The sequence below is a fragment of the Petaurus breviceps genome, unplaced genomic scaffold (assembly GCF_028583685.1).
Source record: "Petaurus breviceps papuanus isolate PSGF00001 unplaced genomic scaffold, PetGlider_PUasm1.0 37, whole genome shotgun sequence".
NCBI classification, from domain to species: Eukaryota; Metazoa; Chordata; class Mammalia; order Diprotodontia; family Petauridae; genus Petaurus; species Petaurus breviceps.
In genome coordinates, this window is record NW_027186296.1 from 91,691,423 (window position 1) to 91,704,579 (window position 13,157).

Here is a 13,157-nt window from a genome sequence, read left to right on the forward strand (position 1 = left end):
TTTATTCTCATTTACCCATGGAATTATAAAAACTATGCCCATTTGAAATTTTTCATTAGGTCTTATTTCAATTAGTCTTTCAGAGGCACTTTGGAGGCACAGTAGATAGAGTGTTAACCTGGAGTTTAAAATGCTGTTGTTGAGTTATTTCAGTCATGTCTAACTCTTTGTGACCCAGTTTTGGAATTTTCTTGGCAAAGAGTTACTGGAGGTTTTTGCTATTTCCTTCTCTAACTCATTATACAGATGGTGGATCTTATACAAACAGAGGTAAAGTGACTTGCTCATGGTCACATAGCTAGTCAGTGTCTGAGACCACATTTAAACTGAGGAATTCTTGGCCCAGGCCCAAAACTGAATCCAGTGAGCCTCCTAACTGCCTCTTAGGAGGTAGAAATACCTGAATTCAAGTACACCCTCAGACACTTAAGAACTGTTTGACCCTCACAGGTCATTTAAGCTTTTTCTCAGTTTCCTCAACTATGAAATGGGGATAATAATAGTACCTACCTCCCCAGGTTGTTATGAGTACCACATGAGATAATACTTGTAAAAAAAATTTTTTTTTGGTTTTGGGAGGGCAATTGGGATTAAGTGATTTGCCCAAGGTCACATGGCTAGTTTTTGTGTTAAGTGTCTGAGGCCAGGTTTGAACTTAGGTCCTCATGACTCCAGGGCTGGTGCTCTATTCACTGCACCAACTAGCTGCCCATGTAAAAATTTCTTAGCCCACTGAATGACACATAGTAGGCACTATATAAATGCTTATTCCCTTCCCATTCTGCTAATATTTTAAAATATTTAAATATTTTAAGTAATTCAAATATTTAAATTTGCTCAAAATTGAGCAAATATTTTTAAAATGTGCATATTATATTTGAATTTAATTGATATCTTTTTAGTAATTTTTACATTTCTACCAAAATAAGTCAATCCCTTCTAAAATCATCTAAAACAAACTGAAAATATAAATGGCAAACACTTAAGTTGAAACAGAAATTGTCTGTTAATATATACCTATAAATTGTTTGGAGCTTTTACTTTTGAAAAAGTCCCAGGATATAAATAGAATTCATTCACATTTAAAAGAGTTCAGAGTAATAAACAACATAATATCATGAATAAGCCAGGGGAAAAATTGAACAATTTTTACAGAAATTATTTATAAATAATTTGTTTGGAGATTGGCATATTAGAAAGAGCTCTAAATTATGAGGACTTAAATCTGACCCTAATTTCAACTGACTTCATGGCCTTTGACCAATAATTTAAGGTGTCAGACCTTATTTTCTTCATCTGTAATATTAGAATAAAATAAGATAACTCATGGATTTGATATGTGGGTCAAAAACATGATAATATGAATTATGAGTAGAGGTTATGGTTTTTTTCCCTACATCCCCTCCAACATTTCTCATTTTCAGTCATGTTTTAATGGGCTTATATTCTAATAAGGGAGACAACATGTGTATAATTAAGCATAAGGTGGTATCTCAGAGTTGTTTTAATTAGCATTTTTACCAGTAGTTATGTAGAGCATTTTTATGTGACTGTTGATAGCTTTGATTTCTCTTCTGAAAACTACCTCTTCATATCATATCAATTGAGGAATGATTTCTCTTCATATAAATTTGGTCATTCCCTAGCTATTTGAGAAATGGGGCTTTTATCAGAGACAGTTGGCATAAAATTTTTTTCCAGCTTTCTACTTTCCCTATAATAGTGGCTGCATTGGTTCTGTTTGTACAAAACCTTTTTAATTTGATACAATCAAAGATAAGCTATTTGACACTTCATAATGCTCTCTGTCTCATGTTTGGTCACAAATTCTTCCCTTATCCAAAGATCTGACAGGAAAATTATTCCATCCTTTCCTATTTCCTCATGGTGTCACTCTTTATGTCTAAATCACATATCCATTATGACTTCATTTTGATATACAATGTGGCATGTTGCTCTATACCTAGTTTCCAAATTGTTTTTCACTTTTCCCAGGAGTTTTAATCAAATAATCAATTTTTAATCCTAAAGGAGTTCTGAGTTTATCAAACACTAGATTACTGGAGTCATTTAGTATGAAATATTATGCATCAAATCTATTCCATTTGTCTTCCCCTCCATTTCTTAGCCACTAACAGGTTGTTTTGATGATTACCATTTTTTAATACAGTTTCAGATCTAGTAATTCTGGTCCACCTACTTTCACATTTTTTTCATTATTTCCCTTGACATTGTTGACATTTTGTTCTTCCATATGAATTTTATTATTGTGCTTTTCTTGAGTCTTCTTTTTGAAAATCAGAAATTCTTTTCAGCTTTGGTCTTTCCATTAGGAATGCTTGAAATTACTCTGTTTCATTGGATATCCATTTTTCCCCCTGAAGAATTACATTCTTTTAGTGGCTAGGTGATTCTTGATTGTAAGTCTAGCTCCTTTACCTTCTAAAATATAATTCTAAACCCTCTGATCTATAATGTAGAAGCTGCTAAATCTTGTGTAATACTGACTATAGCTTCATGATTTTTGAATTATTTCTTTCTGGCTGTTTGAAGTATTTTCTTCTTGGCCTGGGAGCTCTGAAAATTGGCTACACTACTCCTGGGAGTTATCCTCTTTTAGGAAGTGATTGGTGAATTCTTTCAATTTCTATTTTGACCTTTCATTCTAGGATGTTAGGGCAGTTTTCTGCATAATTTCTTGAAAGATGATGAGTAGACTCTTTTGAATTTTATGTAGTCCAATAATTCTTAAATTATACCTCCCTGATCTAATATCTAAATAAGTTTTTTTCCAATCAGATATTTCACATTTTCCTTTATTTTTCATTCTTTTGATTTTATTTGGTTGCTTCTTGATGTCTCAAAGAGTCTTTAGCTTCCACTTGCCCAATTCTGATTTTTAAGGAATTATTTTTTCAGTGAGTTTTTGTATCTCCTTTTCAATTTGGCCAATTATACTTTTTTTTAAATGAATGCTATAGAAGTATAAATATCAAGGATAACTCAAAAATAAACATATAAGATGATGCCCTTAACACTTAAAGGTGTTGCACTTAATACAAATATTTAGATTTTTCCAATGTGATAATTAACTGTGATAATTTCTGTTTCATCCTTTAAAATTTTTTAAAAATTAATTTGTTTCCATTTTGTTTACAGGATTCAATTCCACAATTCTTGAGTTTCCCATTTTGTCCCCTTCCTTGCCCTCCCCCCGCCATGGCAGCATACAGTCAAGTATAGGATCTGTAAATAATTTCACATTATACATTAGTCAGGTTATAAAGTTGGATTGTATCAGATGGAATGAAAAAATGGTAAAGAAGACATAAAACCAAAAAAGAGAAGGAAAAAGATCAGGTATTTTGCTTCCACCTGGATATTAACTCAGTTCTTTCTCTGGATGTACATATTTCTTTTCATCACGAGTCTTTTGGGATTGACTTATATCACTGCATTGCTGAGAAGAGTCCAGTCTATCAAGGTTGGTCATCACACATATGTTGTGTCTGTAATTGTGTTCAAATTTCTCCTGGTTCTACTCTTCTCACTCAGCATCAGTTTGTATAAGCCTTTCTAGGTAAATATGAAGATCGTCTGCTCCTCATTTCTTATAGCACAGTAGTATTCCATAACATGCATATACCACAATTTGTTCAGCCATTCCCCAATTGATGGGCACCCCCTTAATTTCCAATTCTTTGCCACCACAAAGAGAGCTGCTATAAACATTTTTGTACATATGGGTCTTCCTCCCACTTCTATGACCTCTTTGGGATATAACACTAGGAGTGGTATTGCTGGGTCAAAGGATATGAAAGTATTTATAGCCCTTTGGGCATAATTCCCGATTGCTCTCCAGAAAGGCAGGATCAGTTCACAACTCCACCAGCAGTGCATTAGTGCTCCAATTTTCCCACATCCTCTCCAGCATTTGTCATTTTCCTGTTTTGTCATCTTAGCCAATCTGACTGGTGATATGTGGTACCTCAGAGTTTTTTTGATTTCCATTTCTCTAATCAATAGTAATTTAAAGCATTTCTTCATATGCTTATAGATATCTTTAATTTCTTTCTCTGAAAATTGCCTGTTCATGTCCTTTGACCATTTATCAATTGGGGTATGCCTTGTATTCTTATAAATTTGACTCAGTTCTCTGTATATTTAAGAAATAAGTCCTTTGTCAGAGACATAGGTTGTAAAGATTCTTTCCCAATTTCCCACCTCCCTCTTAATCTTGATTACATTGGCTTTGTTTGTACAGAAGCTTTTCAATTTCATGTAGTCAAAATTATCCATTTTACATTTTATAATGTTCTCTAATTCTTGTTCAGTCATAAAGTCTTTCCCTCTCCACAAGTCTGACAGGTAAACTATTCCTTATTTTACGAGACTGCTTACAGTATCAACCTTTATACCTAGAATATGCACCCATTTAGACTTGATTTTGGTATATGGTGTTAGATAATGGTCTATGCCCAGTTTCTGCCATACTATATTCCAGTTTTCCCAGTAGTTTTTGTCAAATAGTGAGTTCTTATCCCAAAAACCAGGGTCTTGGGGTTTATCAAACAATAGATTATTATAGTCGTTGACTTCTGAATCTCATGTGCCTAATCTATTCCATTGATCCACTCCTCTATTCCTCAACCAGTACCAAGTAGTTTTGATGACTGCTGCTTTATAATACAGATGGAAATATGGTATAGCTAGTCCACCTTCCCTAGCATTTCTTTTCATTAATTCCCTTGATATTCTGGACTGTTTATTCTTCCAAATGAATTTTGTTACTATTTTTTATAGCTCTATAAAGTAATTTTTTGGTAAATTAATTGGTATGGCACTAAATATATAATTTAATTTAGGCAAAATTGTCATTTTTATTGTATTAGCTTGACCCAGCCATAAGCAATTGATATTTTTCTAATTAGTTAGATCTGACTTTATTTGTGTGAAAAGTGTTTTGTAGTTGTGGTCATATAGGTCCTGGGTTTGTTTTGGCAGGTAGATTCCCAAATATTTTATAATGTTTACAGTAACTTTAAATGGGATTTCTCTTTCTAACTCTTGCTGTTGAATTTCATTGGAAATATATAGGAATGTCGGGGATTTGTGTGGGTTTATTTTATATCCTCCAACTTTGCCAAATTTATTTATTGTCTCAAGTAGTTTTTCACTTGATTCTCTAAGTGTATCATCATATCATCTGCAAAGAGTGATAGCTTGGTCTCTTTGCCTACTTTGATTCCTTTGATTTCTTTTTCTTCTCTAATTGCTACTGCTAACATTTCTAGGACCATATTGAATACGAAGGGTGATAGTGGACACTCTTGTTTTACCCCAGTTCTTATGAGAAATGCTTCTAGATTCTCCCCATTACATATAATACTTGCTGATGGCTTTAGATAGATGCTACCTATTATTTTAAGGAAGGCTCCATTTATTCCTATATTTTCTAATGTTTTAATAGGAATGGATGTTGTATTTTGTCAAAAGCCTTTTCTGCATCTATTGAGATGATTATGTGGTTTCTGCAAGTTTTATTGTTGATATGATCAATTATACTGATGGTTTTCCTAATAATAAACCATCCTTGCATTCCTGGAATAAATCCTACCTGATCAAAATGTATTATTCTTGAGATAAGTTGCTGTAGTCTTTTTGCTAGTATTTTATTTAGAATTTTTGCATCTATATTCATGAGGGAGATTGGTCTATAATTTTCTTTCTCTGTTTTATCTCTTCCTGATTTAGGTATCAGTACCATATTTGTGTCATAAAAAGAATTTGGTAGGACTCCTTCACTAATTTTCCCAAATAATTTGTAGAGTATTGGAATTAATTGTTCTTTAAGTGTTTGATAGAATTCACTAGTAAATCCATCTGGCCCTGGAGATTTTTTTCCTAGGGAGTTGACTGATGGCTTGTTCAATTTTTTTTTTCTGAGATGGGGTTATTTAAGTAATTTACTTCCTCTTCAGTTAATCTAGGCAACTTGTATTTTTGTAAATATTCATCCATTTCCCTATGATTGTCAAATTTATGTGCATACAATTGGGAAAAATAATTCCTAATTATTGTTTTGATTTCCTCTTCATTGTAGGTAGATTCACCCTTTTCATTTTTGATACTCATAATTTGGTTTTCTTCTTTCTTTTTTATCATATTGACTAGGGGTCTATCAATTTTGTTGGTTTTTTCATAAACCAGCTCTTAGTTTTATTTATTAATTCAGTAGTTTTATTAATTTCAATTTTATTAATCTCTCCTTTGGTTGTCAATATTTCTAATTTAGTATTTAATGGGGATTTTGAATTTGTTCTTTTTCTAGGTTTTTCAATTGCATGCCCAATTCATCCTTGACCTCCCTTTTCTCTACTTTAATCATGTATGCACTCAGGGATATAAAACTTCCCCTAAGAACTGCCTTTAATGCATCCCACAAATTTTGGTATGTTGTCTCATTACTATCATTCTCTTGAATGAAATTACTGATTGTTTCTATAATTTCTTGTTTGACCCACTCATTCTTTAGGATTAAATTGTTTAATTTCCAATTAGTTTTTAGTCTGTCTTTCCATGGCCCTTTATTGCATATAATTTTATTGCATCATGATCTGAGAAGGATGCATTTAATATTTCTGCCTTACTGCATAGAATTGTGAGGTTTTTATGCCCTAGAACATGGTCAATTTTTGAGTATGTGCCATGAACTGCTGAGAAGAAAGTATATTCCTTTTTATCCCCATTCAGTTTTCTCCAGAGATCTATCATACCTATCCTCTCTAAAATCCTGTTCACCTCCTTAATTTCTTTCTTGTTTATTTTGAGGTTAGATTTATCAATTTCAGAGAAGGGGAGATTAAGGTCTCCCACTAGTATAGTTTTGCTATCTATTTCTTCCTCTAATTCCTTTTCCTTCTCTTCTAGGAATTTGGATGCTATAACACTTGGTGCATATATGTTAAGTAGTGATATTGCTTCATTCTCGATGTTGCTTTTTAACAGGATATAGTTTCCTTTATTATCTCTTTTAATTAGGTCAAATTTTGCCTTTGCTTTATCTGAGATAAGGATTGCTACTCCTGCTTTTTTTTACTTTAGCTGATGCATGGTATATTTTACTCCACCCTTTTACCTTTACCCTGTGTGTATCCCTCTGTTTCAGATGTGTTTCTTGTAAACAGCATATTGTAGGATTATGATTGCTAATCCATTCTGCTATCTGTCTCCGTTTTATGGGAGAGTTCATTCCATTTACATTTACAGTTATGATTGTTATCCGTTTCTTTAACTTCATCCTATCATCCCCTCCATCTTCCCTCTATCCTGTAGCCCCTGTTAATGTTCATAATTTTCTCCCCTTCTCCCTTCCCCCCTTAATAGTTTTCCTTTTGAACACTGCCTTACCTCCCCTTTCCCCTTACTTCTTCCCTCCCTACTACCTCCCTTTAGTAGCCCTTTCCCCCTTCTACTGCCTGTAGGATATTTTTATACTTAATGAAGTATGTTATTTCTTCTTCACATAAAGAGTTACAGGAACAAATCTCATGCGAAGCTCCTCTTCCTCCCCTCTTTCCCTCTGAAATGATACTTTTTGCATATCTTCTCCATAGAGTTCTATGCTTAACTGGTTGTTATTCCCTCCTTGCACCAGAACCAATGAGGGAAAAGCTCATATGATTCCTATCTCCTTCCCTTCTTTTCCTCTGCTATACAGTTTTTATGCCTCTTTGTGTGGCATAATTTACCCTTTTCCACTCATTCATTCCCTTTCTTCCTTTTCAGTCCCTTTGTCGCCCTTAATAAGATTTTTTTAAATCATCATTTTGTGTATTTTATACTCATACCCTCTACTTGTCTATAATCAGTTTGCTCTTATCAAATAGCAGGGTGTGTATGTGTTTTCCTTGTTTACCTTTCTATGTCACTGTTGCATCTCGTAATTGGAGGTTGAATTTTCCATTGAGTTCTGGCTTTTTTATCAAGAAGTTCTGGAACCCTGTTATATCATTGAATGACCATGTCTTTGCCTGGAAGAATATGCCCAGTCTCGCTGGGTATGTGATCCTTGGTTGCAACCCGCGCTCTTTTGCCTTCCAGAAAATTGTATCCCACTGCCTCCAATCTTTCAGTATAGAGGCTGCCAAATCCTGTGTGATCCTCACTGTGGACCTTTGATATTTGAGTTGTTTCTTTCTGGCCACTTGAAATATTTTCTCTTTTATCTGGTAGTTCTAGAGTTTGGCCACAACATTTCTAGGACTTTTCAGTTTGGGATCTCCTTCAGCAGGTGTCCAATGGAGTCTCTCGATTTCTATTTTACCCTCAGGTTCTAGTATTTCAGGACAGTTTTCCTTAATGATCTCTTGGAGAATGTTGCCCAGGCTCATTTTTTCATCATGATTTTCTGTAGGCCTATAATTCTCAGATTATCTTTCCTGGATCGGTTTTCCAGGTCAGTTATTTTTTCTTTGAGGTATTTGACCTTTTTCTAATTTTTCATTCTTGTTGCTTTGTTTCACTAATTCTTGGTTCCTCATATAGTTATTTGTTTCGATTTGGTTGATTCTAGTTATTAGCAAATCATTTTCCTTGGTTAATTTTTGGAGCTCCTTTTCCATATCATACACTTTTCTTTTTAGAGAGATGTTTTCTTCATTATAATGTTTTTCTAATTCTGCTATTTTGGTTTTGAGAGAATTATTCATTTTGTCTTCTATCTCTCTCATTTTGTTTTCAGAGTTCCTTTTGATGTCATCCAGGAGAGCCTTCTGTGCTTGGGACCCATTCCCTATTGATGTTTCAGCTGTGGGTGTGGAGTCCACATTGTCTCCCTCTGAGTTTGGTTCCTCCCTCTGAGGATAGTAGGACTCCAAAGTCTTTGTCTTTGTAGTTTGCTTTCTACCCATTTTGAGGCAGGGCCCTAGCCACACCCTTCTTCTAGGGATCCCAAGCCTTTACTGTAGAGGGTTTTGCCCTGGGGCAAGAGATACTATGTTTTCAGGGTCAGAGGTGGGTTTGGAGCAGGTGAGGTTCACTCTGTCATCCTGGTCTATGGAGGTCCTGATAGGGACTTTTTTTTCTTACTTTATAGGCTATGAAGTGGTAGCCCCATTTGCTGTCCAGGACAGGGGCCCCTGTATTTGCTTCTTACCTTACTCTTTCCAGTCCCAGCCCTTTGGTGATAGGCCTGGTAGTGGCCCTTGTGGTTGGTGGGAAGACTTGCCCTCCGAGTTGATCAGGCCCCTTCCAGGCCTGCCTCTGCATCTCCAATTATACTTTTTAAAGGAGTTTTTATTTAGTGAATTTTTACCCACCTTTCCCCATTTTTGTACTTTTTTTAAACTGAGTTTTTTCTCTTTTTCATGATTATTTTGAATTATTCTCATTTCTTTTCTCAACTTTTCTTCTTTCTTATTTGATTTTTTTTAATCAATAGTTCCTTTGGGGCTTGACACCAATTTTCATTTTTCTTTGAGATTTGCTCTATAGCTGTTTTAACATTGTTGTCCTCTTCTGAGTTTTTATTCCAGTCTTCCCTGTCACCATAGTAACTTTCCATGGTCCGATTATTTTTTTTGTTGTTGTTGTTTTTACTCATTTTTTTTTCCAGGATATCAATTGACTTTTAGTTTTGTGCAAAAGTTGGGCTCTGCTGCTGGGGTGGAGAGGGCACTATCCTGAACTTTGAGTTTTTCATGCTCTTGTTTTCAGTGCTGTCTTGGGTCCTGTAAATTTTCAGTTCTTCCAAGGCATTATCATCTAAATGGAAGTGTGTTCACTGCTCTCTTGGTCCATGCTCTGGTCTATGAGTGACCACACAAATTCTTTTCTGTCCTGGACCTGTGACTAGGATACCTGGTCCCCTGTGACTACACACTCTGGTGTACTAGTGCTCCTCCTTACCCTGGGACTGTGAACCTAGTCTGTGACCCAGATCCTTGTTTGCTCAATGCAACAGAGTCCTGCATGCAGGTGCCTCTAAAATATCCCCTGTAATCTCCTTATGACCAATTTTCTGCCCCCATTTACCATCTGTGGGCTGAGAGATCTGGGAGTTGTTGATGATTATTCAGTTCCCCCTAAGGTCTGTACTGGCTCACTGAGACAGCGTTTACTGCTGACTGCCCAACTGTCTATGGTGGACTATGTTCCATTCTTACCTCAGTGAAATTGGCCTTTCCCCTTGATGTTCTAAGTTGTCTTGGGCAGGAAATCTATTTTGCCCCATTCTTTTGTTGGTTCTGCCCCTCCAAAATTCACTTTGAGCCATTATTGTGAAGTTGTTTGGGAGGGAATGTAAGAAAGCTCAGGCAAACTCTTGCCCTATTCCACTATCTTGATTCTGTCCTCTATTTATAACACTTTTATTTTCAGAACACTTTAAAAATATATCTCATTTTATCCTCAGAACAACTCCAGGAGGAAGATGTTGTTGTTTCCCTGTATTATAGATGAAAAAAAAATGAGATAGATAAGTTAAATGACTTGCCCATGGAAAAATAGGTAGAAAGTGAGGCTGAATTTGAACTACAATTTTCTTCAATCTAAGTTGTCTCCTTATAGACTTTGCCAAGTAGCTCTTAAAAGGAAGCCCGTTTTGCTTTTTTAATAATATTAATGGTTAGGAATTTTTTTCTTTACCTAAAGCCTACATTTACCTATCAAGGGTCTTAAAGGTTTCAAACAACTTTAATAGATGGAGATAAGTCAGAAAGATATTTGATCTATAGGGAATAACTTAAGCAAGAACACAAAAGCAGAAAATTATACAACCTATTCATAGAAAAGAAAAAGAAAACAGACTTTGGGAATAGGTTTGTGAAAACAAAGAAGAAGCATGTGATAAAGTTAGATGTTATAATAAGTAATGTTCTTAGTGGTGACCATGAATCATCAAGAAGGGATGCTCTAAGAATCCAGGTGCATAATGGTTGTATTAAGATTTCAGGTAAAATGTTTGACTCTAAAAAGGCATTGATGAGTTATTTCTAATAAAATCATTTGGGTATATGAAAATAGTACCATGCTATTAGTTATCATATTGAAGAAAGAAATAGTAAGTTTTAACTACTTGCCTGATTCTCCGACCTAAACTCCCTTTTGGATCATTTGAGTGTCTTAAGTTATATAACAATGTTTTATTCTTTAGATTGTTATATTATGTGTGTGTATATATATATATATATATATGTATATATATATATGCCATAAATGTGTATATTTCTCCTTTATGTAAGAATTAATGGTGATGATACTTGTTGCCCTTAACATATCTTTTTTAGTTGAAAATTATTCCTATGCTTTTAAATGGGATTTTTTATGTATGTCTGAAATAGTATGTCCTGAGATAGTAGATGAGGAAAATAATTGTATCAGTCTTTTACAGGGTATATTCATCCATGATAATTTTTGAATGAAACATTTATTCGTTTATTCTTATTTATGGGAAGAAAATCTCATTGCTTTCCTAATGTTTGATGGTTAAGGATGTACAAAGAGTACAGACTGTGTAATGATTTGCAAATGTTTTATGAAGATTCACATGTGAATAGTGATATATAAATTAATACCCTAATAACATGATACAAATGAGCTTCCCGTTGTAAACCAAGTGTTTTAAAAATGGTACCAATTTTAGAGTATCTTAGAAACCCAAAAGGAAAGAACATATTTACGAAATTGTATACTTACTTGCTTTTCTTTTGATTTTCAGATTGCATTCTCACAACACAATACTATCATGGATCTTGTGCAATTCTTTGTCACCTTCTTCAGGTAAATTGCTTTGGCTGACTTTTGACTTGTTAAGTCTGCATTGTGATTTATGTCCTGTCAATATTATATGTCATTTAGAAACTCTTTAACCTTAAAATATCACACTTCATACCTTGAAAGGATTTATTCATTTAAGTGCATACCTCATCGAGCAGAGGAAATCTTAAGTTCTAACTTGCCTTATCTTAGAGGAGGTCTTACCGTTCTATAATATAATGAAAACTATTTTTGTGTTAAAGAATTTGTATAAATATTGGTTCTCTAGCTTATGTAATTTGTAGGCATCTTAGATGATCACAAACTGATATATTTCATGTATTTCAGGGCTATGAATTGACACAAATTAATTCAAGTTAACTTATTTCAAGTTTTGTTTTGTTTTTTGCCTTTTGGAGGGCAATTGGGGTTAGGTGACTTGCCCAAGGTCACATGGCTAGTTTTTGTGTTAAGTGTCTGAGCTCAGATTTGAACCCAGGTCCTACTGACTCCAGGTTGAGTGCTTTATTCACTGCTCCACCTAGCCGCCCCTCGTTTTTGATAGAATTCCTATTATGCTAGACCCTGTTAGAAGCAGAAAAGAAATTATTTCATATAATCTCTCCCGTCAAGAAGTTTATAATGGGGACATACTAAATATGTTGTTACATCAAAGATAAGAGAATCACAGAATTTTAGAGCTGAAAAAGAACTAAGGGGTCCATGTAGTCCAACTGATGTAGGAATGTGTCACACAACTGAGAAGTGGTTATTCAGACTGTGAATGAAGACAACCACCTCCAAAGGCAGCCTATTCTGTGTTTGAGATCAGAGAATTTTAAACTTTTTTTTCCCTTCCTCTCAACAATTTGCACTCATTGCTCCTAGTTTTTCTCTCTCAGGCCAAACAGAAAAAATCAAGTGGTTCTTGGAGGTAGGTAACAGCTCTTCTACTTAAGGACAAGTCTCATGTTGCCCCTAAGTCTCAGCTGTTTTCGTCCTTAGAAAGTTTTCTTAAGATGGGAGATTTGATCAGAAGAAGACAAGACTATATAAATTCATCCTTTCTTTCTTTCCTTCAACAATACCATCAAAATACATTAAATGTCTACTTTGTACATACAGTGTAATATAGTAGATAGAGAAAGTCAGGAAGACATGTGTTCATATTTTGTTTTTGATACATACTGGCTGGGTGACCCTGGGCAAATCTCTCAGTGTCCCAGGCAACTTTCTAAGATTATAAATTAGATTAAAGGTATTAATTTGAATCAGTAGAGGAAGTTCTTCACTGGATGTTCCCTATACCAAATCAATGGCCCAGTTTTTTATTTGTATGTATATATATATACACACATATATATGTATGTATATATATACACATATATATGTATGTATAT

At 34.5% G+C, this 13,157-nt stretch overlaps 1 protein-coding gene across 1 annotated transcript in view; it reads left to right on the top strand.

Annotated features, from left to right (window-relative positions):
* ATRNL1 (attractin like 1) overlaps positions 1–13,157 on the top strand; it is a 1,293,617-nt gene that overhangs the window by 659,748 nt on the left and 620,712 nt on the right. Inside the window, exon 25 of the mRNA XM_069099032.1 lies at positions 11,720–11,781. Within this exon, the coding sequence (XP_068955133.1) occupies positions 11,720–11,781 (62 nt within the window). The remainder of the gene's footprint in view (positions 1–11,719; positions 11,782–13,157) is intronic.